Source organism: Mastigoproctus giganteus, chromosome 3 (genome assembly GCF_048544385.1).
Source record: "Mastigoproctus giganteus isolate SK-2022 chromosome 3, ASM4854438v1, whole genome shotgun sequence".
NCBI lineage: Eukaryota > Metazoa > Arthropoda > Arachnida > Uropygi > Thelyphonidae > Mastigoproctus > Mastigoproctus giganteus.
Window position 1 is genome coordinate 122311982 of NC_143577.1, and position 13360 is coordinate 122325341.

Genomic DNA, 13360 nt, shown 5'->3' on the forward strand with positions numbered 1-13360 from the left:
TGCTCCGGGATATGCGGTGGTCATTCCCTGACCTTTCCGCATCTTCCGTATTTGGTGGTGACGGGCTCAAACCCCGGTCTAATCAAGAAGCGTGTGCTACACACTGCTGCTCCTTCCCATATATATCAATTATGTTTTCAAGAGGAACCTTACCTTGGACTTGAATCTGTAGCTAGCTTTGTCCTAACTTCAAGACTGATGGTATGGCTTCATCTCCTGGAAGATTAAAGACTTGATTTGTGTTTCTGGGAAGAGATTCTCCTGGAACTAGGACTTTCTATATAAAACTACTCAACTTCTAATTTGAAGTCTATGGCTTCATCATCTACATTGAAGATTGATGTTTTGTTGATTACGATGCTCTTCCTCTCTCCCCACTATCTCTTTATGTTTACTTGCTTTTTCTTCTATTTCTTCGAATTCGGATGGATCCATCTGTTGATCCCTCACTTCACTATTCTCTCCCAACCTCCTACCAATTTCCATACTTTTCCAACCTAAATACCTTTTCTATTCTTCTTCTATTGCATCTGCTTGAGACTTGTCCTAGGTAGATCCAGTGAGATGATAATAGATCCTAACTGCCCCCATGTGGTGGGGTGGGATGCAGTCAGTGACAAGATGTTGCTGCTTCCCACCTGCTAAGAGCCAAGTGCCGGCCAACAACACAACAGCAGAACATATCATTACACTTACACACTCAACACACTACATAAAAATGGCCAGGTTTGGTGCAAGCTTCTTCACAAGATGTGCAACAGCAGCTAATGGAGGAAACCCTGGGGTCCACCACAACATCACATGAGTATTCCTGTACCAAACAAATATACAGAGAAATTGAATGTGCCAGTAAATCAGAATGTTTTATATTGTGGGATTTTAACTTTCTAGATGTTGACTAGCATTTCTGGGTTGATCACTCACATTATAGCAAAACCTTTGTGGTTTTATTGGATGTCTGTTTTCTACAGCAACATGTTAGAGACAATAACAGGAAGCAGTACTCTTCATCTGATTATCAGCAGAGATTCTTTATGCATTAAAGATATTCATGGAAATTACCAGTGCATGGCAGTGCTGATGTGGAATTTACTAAACGAGATAACTACTGCAAAGTGTAAAGAGAAATTCTTTTGCTTTCGTAAGGGTGAGTACAGTGGTCTCAGTCAGTTTTTAAATTCTATGCAGTGGAACCAACTGACAGTGTTGTCAAAAGCAGATTCTACATGGAATCATTCAAGGAAACAATCATAGAAGCTATTGGCTTTTAATACCAAATAAGAAATACTGTACAAGGCTTAGACTATATTGGATGTCAGGTGATACAGAAGTTAATGCTAGATAAAACAAGTATGTAATCAAGTAACAAACGAGCTTAGGAAACTAAGCCAGATTATGAGAAGTCTCTGGCTCAGAATCCAAAGAAGAGCAGCAAAGACTTCTTTGTTTATATCAATAGTAGAAGAAAGGTAGTTAATCACATTGTGCCACTTGATGTCAATGGTTTCACTTTTGATGATCCTGCTGTGGTTACTAACAAAATGAATAGGTAATTTGCATCTACATTTACACATGAGGAATTCTTTACAGAAGGGAGAAGCCAGAATTTTATGATCTTCTAATGGGTAGTTAAATGATTTTGTGATAACTGAAAGTGGAAGAGAAATTGTTGAAGCTAAACATACAAAAGGCACCTTTTGTATGTTTTTTTTTAAAGGACATAGCAGGATACATTCACATATCTACAGCCCATATGGACTGAACATGTGCTTTTGATCTCTAAGGGGGATCAAAAGGTAACATCACTCTTGGCTTAATGTCTGTTCCAGGGTAATGTAGTCACTGGTTAAAGAACTAATGCAGGACCATTTCGACAGGCTTTTAATTATGCTGCAGTTACAGCATGGATTTGTTAAAGGGTGATCTTGTCTTACAAACCTGTTTGGATACCATGATGCAGTAACAAAGAATTTGTATTCAAAAAATAATTTTGATATTATAAACTTGGATTTTAGGAAGGCTTTTGATACTATTGCACCTAAAAGAGGACCATACAAACTGGAGTAATATTAATAATCAACCATCCCTTAATATTACTGGAGTAATATTAAGGGATGGTTGATTGGGAGAAGATACAGAGTGGTTTCAATGGCCACTGCTTTTTGTGGATTAATGTTATTAGTGGAGTCGCAAGATTCAGTGCTGTTCTTTTCAATATTTATTAATGATATTGATGAAGGTATATCAGGTTTAATGTATAAAGTTGCTGATGATACAATTTGGCAGGATGATAGTAATAATGGAGGTAAGGTACTGTGATAACATCTAGTTAAATTAGGAAGATGGGTTTAGAAATGGCAGTTGAGCTATCGAATGCAAGGTATTGAACATAGACAGCAGCAATCGTGGATTAACACACCAACTGTGTAGTACTACTACCAGTGCCGTTGTGGTATGGTAGGCATCCAGGCAAATGCCTAGGGTGCCATTTGGGTAGGGGTGCTTCGCCGCTGTGCAGATTATTATGGGTAATCCATATGCCCTAGGCAAATCAAGCATTTGCCTAGGGCACAAAAATATCTCACGTGCAGTCTGATATGTTCTCTGAACGGTGCAGACAGGCTGTCAAGCAGCTCTTGGGGTTTTGTTAATGATATACAGGAACTTTGCTAACAAGGCTAAGGAATTGATTATCCTTTGTACAATGCCATTGTTTGGCCACAATGTAAATTCAGCCTTGGAGGCTTCATTTTAGCAAGTATATAGATCTGCTGGAACAGCAACGAGATTAATGAAGGCAATAGTTGTGTGCTCTTACAAAGAAATGTTTCTTTTTCAATAAATTCAACTAGAGAAATTCTTAGAGGATATGACTGGCTGAATTGTGTTTTTTTTTTTTTTGGCTGATCATCTATATTTGCTTTCTTCCATCATTTTCCACCACTAATACTAGTTATATCTGATAATTTATAAACAGTATGTGGGCCCCAAGTGCCAAGCATTTTTCTCTGTGCGAAATATACAGTGCTCTTTGATAAAATTTAGTTTTATTTCTTTTCTTGTGTGTTTTTCTCTTCTTTTGTTCACATCAAGTGGTTCTGTGCTTGCAAAATTAGAAGTAAGAACCCAGAAAGGGAATCCACCTTTCTTTTCCTAGTCTTCATATCAAATACTAACCACTTTGCTAACTTCAATAACCACTTGGTCACTGGTGGCACAGCTCCTGCCTCCGCTTGGCGGAGCTGGTAACCTAGGGGACAATCCAGCCCTCAGGGCTAAAAGGAGCAGAAATGGAAGCAAATGTATTTCCATGTTTAGAGCCTAAGAACTCTCAAAACAACAATGACACCGACCATTTCTTGCTTTTAAAGAAACTTAAAAAGGTGACAATAAAGCAGGAATCTCCAGCTTTCCTCATAGTACATTCTTTGTCATCCCAATCTGTAAGCAAGCTCTCCCCTTTCATCATCCAGAGATGCCTAGAAAATGCTGCAGGTTCACCAAAAATGGTTAAATATCTCCAATCAGGAGATTTACTAAGAGACATCTCACTCAAGACATTGAGTAACTATTACAACTAACATAATTCCTGAAAATTACAGTCTACACAAGTTCAAGTCTAATGTCAACAAATATCTTCTTTCGTCTTCTCAACCTCCAAAGCATGCACCAGTACTATAGGTTCTAATACCTCTCTTGTGTGGATTTCATTAAAAAAAAAAAAAAAAAAAAACTTTAAGTGAAATTAGCATTAGCAAAGGCACATGATGCAAGAAAGCAAGCTTATATAGCATCAGCCAAAACAAAAAAAAAATACCCTTATTTCATCCATCCACTCGCTCCAAATGTTTGTCAAGTTCCTGCCTTGAATCTGTTTAAGCTATCAACTTCTACAGCAACAGATGGAATTTTTGTTCCAGTAATGAACTACCCGCTAGCTAAAGGCAAATTTCCGCACAACTATCCTACAACTGTCTTTCCTCAATTTGAATTTATGCCTGTCAGGTGAATATTCTGAGTAAGAGGAAGAATCCCATCAGCATTGAGCATGCCCAAACCATTCAATGCTTTATATACCTCAATCAGATCACCTCGCAGGTGCATAGTCTCCAAACACTGTAATTTGCAAAACTTAAGCCTTTCTTCATAAGAGCAGCGCTTTGTTCTGTTCACTAATCTTGTTGCCCTTCTCTGTACTCGTTCCAACGGCTCTACATCCTTCTTAAAATGAGGCCTCCAGACCTGTATACAGTACTCTAGGTGTGGCCTGACCATTGCCTTATACAAGGGAATAATCACCTCCTTATCCCTGCTAGAAAAATTCCTTTATATCATTGACAAGACACCATGAGCTACTCTTGCAGACCATCTGCACTGCTCAGAATACTTCATATCTGCCTGCACAATTACCTCCAGGTCCTTTTCATTCTCTACCACTGTCAGTGTGGTACCACAGAGTTGATACATTACTCTGAGATTACTGCTTCCCGTATGTAGTACTTTACATTGGTCATTGTTAAACTTCATTTGCCACCTCTCAGCCCATCTGCTCAATTTTTCTAGATCCTGTTGCAGCAGTGTACTGTCATTAACAACCCTGCCAACCTTCGTATCGTCTGCAAACTTGGACATTAATCCTGATATACCATCATCAATATCATTTTTAAATACAGAAAACAACAATGGACCCAACACTGAACCCTGAGGGACTTCACTAATAACATTAGTCCACGAAGAGCAGTGTCCATTGATTACCACTCTCTGTCTTCTCCCACTCAACCATCCCTTTATCCATAGCAGCAATTTGCCTCCAATGCCGCACTGCTCCAATTTGTGCGGTAGTCCAATTTGTACATTTGTCATTGAAAAACTTCATTTACCACCTCTCAGCCCATCTGCTCAACTTTTCTAGATCCTGTTACAGCAGTGTACTGTCATTAGTGTCAATAACAACCTTGCCAACCTTCGTACCGTCTCCAAATACCGATTCTGGTCACCCCACACAGCACACTGAATTCTTCCAAGGGAGTGATCTTCGAATGGGATCTATTAAACGTTTCTGAGGAAGAAATAGTCCAGGAGCTAAAAGATCAAAATGTGTCCAATGCAAAATGAATCATGATCAGAAAAGATGGCAACTTAACTCCTACGCAAAACATAAATCTTAACTTTCAGTACTACAAATTAGCATTAGCATTAGAAGATGCATATGATAAAAGAAAGCAAGCTTATGAGCATCAGCCAAAAAAAAAAAAAACCCGCTCCCATTTCACCCCTCCACTCTTTTCAAATACCTGTCCAGCTCAGCCTTAAATTCATTTAGGCTATCAACTTCCACATCAAAAGATGAAAGTCTGTTCCACCAATCAACTACCTGCTGATTAAAGGCAAACTTCTGAACATCTATCCTACAACTGCCTTTCCTCAATTTGAATTTATGCCCTCTCAAGTGATTATTCTGAGCAAGAGGAAGAATCCCATCAGCATTGAGCATGCTCAAACCATTTAAGTCTTTATACACCTCAATCAGATCACCTCGCAGGTGCTTAGTCTGCAGACACTGTAATCTGCCAAACTTAAGCCTTTCTTCATAAGAGCAACCCTTCATTACCTTCGCTAATCTTGTTGCCCTTCTCTTTACTCGTTCCAACAGCTCTACGTCTTTCTTAAAATGAGGCCTCCAGACCTGTATACAGTACTCAAGGTGTGGCCTGACCATTGCCTTATATAAGGGGATAATCACCTCCTTATCTCTGCTAGAAAAATTGCTGTATATCATTGCTGTATAAAATTTCTGTATATCAGAAAACTTCATATCTGCCTGCATAATTACCCCCAGGTGTTTTTCATGCTCTACCACTGGCGTGTATTATCACAGAGTTGAAGAAAGGTAGTTCCTTCAACTCTGTTCCCAACTCTGTTGAAGGAACTACCTTCAATGGTTGCCACCTCTCAGCTCATCTTCTCAACTTTTCTAGATCCAGTTGCAACAGCGTACTGTCATTACTGTCCTTTACAACCCTGCCAACCTTCATATTGTCTGCAAACTTGGACAATAACCCTGATATATCATCATCAGTATCATTTATAAATACAAAAAACAACAATGGACCCAACGCCGAACCCTGAGGGACTCCACTAATAACATTAGTCCAGGAAGAGCAGTGTACATTGATTACCACTCTCTGTCTCCTCCCAATCGACCATCCTTTAAACCATAGTAACAATTTGCTTCCAATGCCACACTGCTCCAATTTGTGCAGCAGTCTTCCATGTGCAACAGTATCAAAAGTTTTCTAAGATCCAAGTATATAATATCAAAGTTATTCCCTGTATCCAGTTCTTCTGTGACTGCATCATAGTATCCAATCAAATTAGTCAGGCAAGACTTTCCCTTAACAAAACCATGCTGTGTCCGAGCTATAATTGAAGTCTTGTCTAGATGATCCTGCAGTGCTTCTTTAACCATGGGCTCCATTAATTTTCCTGGAACAGAAGTTAAATTCACAGGTCTATAATTACTTGTGTCAGCCTTTGATCCTCCATTGTGAATTGGGGTCACATTTGCACATCTCGAGTCTATGGGTACCTCCCCTGAGTCCAAGGAAGCTCTCATAATTATGGCTAAGGTTTGCTTACTTCCTTTGCTCCCTCCTTTAATATAACTGGATAGATCCCATCCATCCCAGGGGCCTTTCTTGTGTTCATCTTCAACACTTTCTCCTTCACTTTACTCTCAGTTATTACAAGATTATTTAGCTTACTGCCAGAGTTGAATACACCTCTGGCATTCCCCTTACTGAATAACTCCTCATGTGTGAATGTCGATGCAAAATATTCATTTAGTTTGTTAGCTACCTACGCAGGATCATCAACAGTTGAACCATCGATATCAAGTGGACCAATCTGATTCATCCCCTTCCTTCTAGAGTTTACATAAGTAAAGAACTTTTTGCTGTTTTTCTTTGCATCCCTTGACAAAGATTTCTTGTAATCTGCCTTCGTCTACCTAACCTCCTTTGTTACTTGGTTACAGATCAATTTTTATCTATCATACCATGAGATTGGAACAGGTGTTAGTGGTATTCCATGACACTACCATTTCTGTATCATGTCTGAGAGATTGCAGTAGTTACACCACTAAATTATATGCCATAAAGATTGCTCTGTAAAACAGTTTTCATCTCTCAATCCAAATAGCGCATAATATGCACAGACTCGCAAAGTGCCCTATTTGCAATATAAAAGATTTCCCCAGGTACTCATCAGATCAGAGTTGATTCATCTAAGAGATCATCGGCAAAAGGTTGTCTTCTGCTGGATTCCAGGCCATACTGGAACACCAGGAAACGAAATTGCAGATGATGCTGCCAAGCATCCAGCATAGCTCCAATGAATTTTCTGGTACTGTTCAGTGATTACAAAATGCATATACAAAATTATGTAAGGAACGATGGACACTTTAGTGGTAAACACATATACATAACAAACTCCTTGAAATTAAACCTGTACTGAAATTATGGACCCCCAATTTCCACACAAACAGACAAGAAAAGGTAGTCCTGGCCAGAGCCAGAATGGGCCACACTCATTTGTCCCAACTATATCTGTTATCAGGTATGATTCTATAATGTGGCATGTTTACATTTTTGTTTACTTAAACTATGGATAGTTTCCAGTTCTTGTCAAAATTTGGAAGTTGATCAGGAATGTATAACTGTTGAATTTTCAGATCTATTTATTTTACTTACAAAAATGTTTATAGATGCGAATATTATGCCTTGCTGTTCAGAAATTGTCACTCTGATCCAATTTTATTTAGCTATTGTAACACTCGTGTATTGATCATAATGAATTGTTTACATAAACTGAGTAATAGAATAAAAATAGACAATGATTATATAAATTTAGAAACATTTATTAACTAATAATGGATGCTATTCATTGTATGATTACAGGTTAGGCACCAGCATTTTATAATGCATAAATGCAAAAATAAACTGTCATTTATTAATAAGTATAGAGATTTATGCAGTAAATTTATGTAACTCCTTTTAACTTTTCCAATATTAAAATACTGGGAATTTTTAATAAATGGTATTTTATAAAATTAATTCTGCAAATTAAAAATATTAGTCAGATAACTAAGTAATAGTACTTAATTAATTAATTAATTAAAAGTAATTTTAAAATTCAGGTACATGATATTATTAGATTTTTTTTTCCCCCTCAAACAAGCTGTTGTCTCCAAACAATAACAAAGGTGTTTTACTTTTTCAGATACTTTCAATTGAAGATGACAAAGTCTTTGATATCAAGGTATGAATCTTTGATAACTTAACAGACATATGTATAATGACCTCTGCATGTTTTGCAACTGCACAAAGCTATAATATTCCTTAAATAATACTTCACAATAATTAATATGTGTTGAATAAAGAAATTCCTCATGAAACCTCTTTTTATTGCTATATTTATTCAATTTCCAGACACCTTTTTTTAGAAAAAAAGTTACAATGCTGGTACCCACCTCGTAAGAAGATTTATAATATAGAATGTTATTTACAATAGAACCCAGATAAGAAGTTTTCCAAGGGACTGGAGGTTTAGAACTCTTTAAGAGGGGAACTTCTTAAGAATGAAAAATGACATAAGGGTATGAAATACTGTATTAACTATACAAATAAAAATGAAAAGATACACACACATAAGTTAAAGATCATTTTTAAGTAGCATTTCAGAATTTATAAATATTTTACTCTGCCTATGGGAAATATTTTTAAACTGAGGATTTCTAATTGCTTAACATTCTGTTCATTAAACTTATTACCAAGTTGGAAGAATGAGCTGTTTTAAGAAACCAAACCTAGTACAGGGGAAAACTTCTTATGCAGGAATTTCCTGTCCAGGTTTTCATATCTTTCCCGTGGCCACAATAAAACAAGAACATACTATCTTTTCATATTTCTGCCCAATCATCACTTGTTTATCCTATCCTATATGGTAGAAAATGAGTTATGGCATGTGCATTTTCACATAACAGGTAGAAATGATTCCATACAAGCCCTAAATTTTCAGTATTTAACCCATCGTATTTTTATACATTCATATTATGCTGTTATTGGTAAATTACATATGCTATTGGTGATAAATAATATATTATACTCTTGTAGGTAAATAACAAATTATGCTCTTGCTGATAAATAATATATTATACTCTTGTAGGTAAATAACAAATTATGCTCTTGCTGATAAATAACATTATATTCTATTAATGTTACATAATATTGAATGTTATTATTTATCCAATAATAAAACTGAAATATCATTATTGAAATAAGCATACAATATGAGCAATGTTTTTTGAAAGCTAATTTTTCCAACCAGAGGGTTGTTATTGTTGTTATTTGGTTTTTTAGGAGCATTAGCAACTAAGGCCATATTGCTCCAGGGATATGCAGTGGTCATTCCCTGACCTTTCCATATCCTCTGTATTTGATGGTAACGGGCTCGAATCCCAGTCTAATCAAGAAGTGTGTGCTATGCACTGCTGCTCCTGCCCACCTGGCTACGGAGGCGCCTAGCCAACCAGAGGGAGGAGAGATTGAAATCCTTTTGTATTAGGCTTGTTTTTTTTTTTAAATGAATCAATGATCCTTTAAAATAATAATTGCTGCTTTTTTTTGCTATTTTAAAATAAATCTTTATACAGCCACTCATTAGGTTATCCTGTTTTTTTTTTTTTTTCTCTTTTGAATGTGCATCATTTTTTTTTTTTTTTTTCAGTCTCTGGATCCATGTTGGAAATTATGTTTGAAAAAGATTTAGAAAAACTTACCTTTTTATTTCAATATTTAATGCTTCTGATATTTTATAAACACTGTAATCTTTTTTGCACTAATTGTTTACATTGTAGTAAGTATAAATAGAGAATGTATATATATATATTTTTACACACAAAATATATAACAAATCAAATATATAATATGCACTTTTGAGTAACCACTAACTGAAATAAAGCTTGTGGAAAGAGAGTAACATGACAGAAAGTGGGTATTATGTACATAACTTCAAATTTTTTTGTATGTAATGACAAAGTATCAATAAATATGTGTGTAACTTGAGACATGTATGTAAAATAGTATTATTAGTTGTGGCAAATGATGTAAGAAAACAAGATTATAGAGCATCAGCAAAAAAAAATCTACCATCCTCACCCATTCATTCAATTCTAGAATTTGTCTAGTTCTTCCTAGAATTTATCTAGTTGTTCGACAATAGAGAGCTATTAAATGCTCAATTATTCCTATATTCTATTATTTTGTGAGATTACCTTTATTTTATTTTATTATTTTTTTTTTGCTATACGTCTTTCAACCAACTCTCCTAGTCCAACATGTTAATGATTAATTTGTAACAACGATATAATTATAAGATTAATTAAACGTTTTCCCCACTGTCAGAACAGTAGTGAGATAACCCCATGGTATCAATATTGGACATCCAACTCAGGGTTCCAACCACCACCCCCCCTGCCAGTAAAGAAAACATCAGATCCAACATCATTAAAACTAAAATTAATATTAAAATTGATATAAAAAAGCTTAACTGCATATAGAGCAATATTCTCTTCATTCCTTAAGTTTGACTAAGGCTTTTCGAAACTACATGTTCACAGGAAGAAGACCAAACCAAAATCTTGTTTAAATTTGTTCAAACTACCCACTTGCACAATAACAGATGGAAGTTTGTTCAAACAAATCAGTTGCCTGTTGACTGAAGGAAAACATCTATCCTGCAACTTTCTTTCCCCAATTTGAAATTATGTACCACCATTAAAGGCCATTCAAGGTGTTAAATGCCTCATTCAGATTTGCTTACAAGTGCCTGGTCCCCAAATGCTGAAATTTGTAGAACTGAAGCCCTTCTTGGTGAGCACCCATTTGTTGCTTTCACCAATCTCATTGCCCTTCTCTGTGCCTGTTCCAGAAACCAATATCCTTCCTAAATTGAGGTTACAGACCTGTATACAGTACTCAAGATGCAGCCTAATCATTACCTTGTAAAAAGAGATAATCGCCTCTTTATCCTTGTTACCAAAGTGCCTGTATATGACAGAACCCATGAGCTTCCCTGGTAGGCTGTCTGAACTACTCAGAGATTTGGGTTTCTTTCTTTCTTTTTTTTTTTTTTTAGGAGCATTAGCAACTAAGGCCATATTGCTCCGGGAATATGCGGTGGTCATTCCCTGACTTTTCCGCATCCTCCGTATTTGGTGGCGACGGGCTCGAACCCCGGTCTAATCAAGAAGTGTGTGCTACGCATTGCTGCTCCTTCCCACCTGGCTACGGAGGCGCTCACTACTCAGAGAACTTTTAGTGGAGTTCCCCAGGGTTCGGTGTTGGGCCCATTGTTGTTTTGTATATTTATCAATGATATTGATGAATGTATATAAGGCTTATTGTCAAAGTTTTCAGATGATAAAAGGCAGGCAGGGTTGTTAATGACAGTATGCTACTGCAACAGGATTAGAAAAGTTTGACAAATGAAAAGTACTGCATATGGGTAGCAGTAACCCCAGAGAAATGTACCAACTGGGTGGTAATACACTCAGGGTGGTAGGGAATGAAAGACCTGGAATTATTTGTGCAGTCAGATATGAAGTTTTCTGAGCAGTGCAGACAAACTGCCAGAGCTGGTCATGGATATATAGGAATTTTGCTAGCAGGGATAAGGAGCTGATTATCCCTTTGTGTAAGACAATGGTCATGCCAAGCCTTGAGTACTGCATACAGGTCTGGAGGCTTTAATTTAGGAAGGGTATAGATTTGCTAGAATGAGAAGGGCAACAAGATTGGTGAGGGGAACAAAGGGGCTCTTACCAAGAAAGACTTAAAGTTCTGAAAATTTCAGCATCTGGAGACTAGGCACCTACAAGGTGACCTGATGGTGTATAAGGCCTTGAATAGTTTGAGCAGGCACAATGCTGATGGGATTCTTCCTCTTACTCAGATTACAAACCTGAAGGGACATAAACTCAAATTGAGGAAAGACAGTTGTAGAATAGATGTGTGGAAATTTTCCTTTAGCCAGCAGGTAGTTGATTGCTGGAACAAACTTCCGTCTGTCATTTTGGAAGTTTATAGCGTAAATAAACTCAAGGAAGAAGAGGACGAACTTAAACTTTTGGAGTGAATGGATGGGTCAAATTGTTGTTTTTTTTTGGCTGGTACATAAGTTCATACGCTTGCCTTGTTGCATCATATGCCTCTACTAATGCTAATGCTAACTGCAATTACCTCGAGATCTTTTACCTTGAGATTTTTCACTACTCAGAGTGTAATACTGCATAGTTGGTATGTTAATCTGGGATTACTACTACACGTATGTAGTTATCTACCCTTGCTGACCATTACTGCTACTCTTGCATTTGTCAATGTTAAACTTCATCTTCTATTTCTCAGTCCATTGGCTTACATTAATTACTGTCATTAACCTTCCTGCCAGCCTTTGTATTATCTGCAAACACACGCATTAAGTTTCATATACTTTCGTCAATATCATTAATAAATATTTAGAACAATAATTGGCCCAGCACTGAACACTGGGGGGGGATGCAGTAATAACATTAGTCTATGAAGAGTGGTGCCTAATGGTATCCACTCTCTGCCCCTCTCAACGATTCCTTTAATCATAGTAGTAGCTTCCCTTTAATGCCACATTGTTCCAGTTTATATCACAATCTTGTATGTGCAACAGTGTCAAAAGCCTTACTGAAATCCAAGTATATGATATCAGATTTATTTTTTTGCATCCAGTTCCTTCATTACTGCATTATAATACCAGTGAGATTGGTCAGATGAGAGTGCCCTTGAACAAATCCATGCTGTGTCTGCAGTATAATTGCATATCCCTTTAGATAAGCCTTCGTTGCTTCTTTAACTAGTAACTCCATTATTTTCCGTGGGACAGACATTAAGTAACACGTCCATAATTACTCATCTCACCTTTTGATTCCCCTTTGTGAATTGGGGATGTGTTCACACATGTCCCATCCATAGGGACCACCCATGAATCCAAGGATACTCTTATAATTATGGCTACAGGTTTCCTTACCTTCTTCGTTGCCTCCATTAATATAATTGGATAGATTCCTTTCAACCAAGAATCCCTTTTTTGTTTAGCTTAAATAATTTCTTTTCCTCCACTTTCCTTTCAGCTCTCATAGGATCATTTAGCTCCCCATTACAATTTGATGAATTTCTGGTCCGTTCCCTAAAGAATTCCTCACGTGTGAATGTAGATGCAAAATTCAGTTTGTCAGCAACCTGTCACATCAACAGTTAAACCATTAATTGTT

The 13360-nt window shown here is 36.9% G+C and overlaps 1 protein-coding gene across 1 annotated transcript in view; it reads left to right on the forward strand.

The window, feature by feature from the left end:
- The window catches only part of LOC150088255 (intermembrane lipid transfer protein VPS13A-like), a 3009916-nt gene that overhangs the window by 982373 nt on the left and 2014183 nt on the right, over window positions 1-13360 (forward strand). The window contains exon 27 of the mRNA XM_090370087.1: window positions 8281-8319. Coding sequence (XP_090226213.1) covers window positions 8281-8319 — 39 coding nt within the window. The remainder of the gene's footprint in view (window positions 1-8280; window positions 8320-13360) is intronic.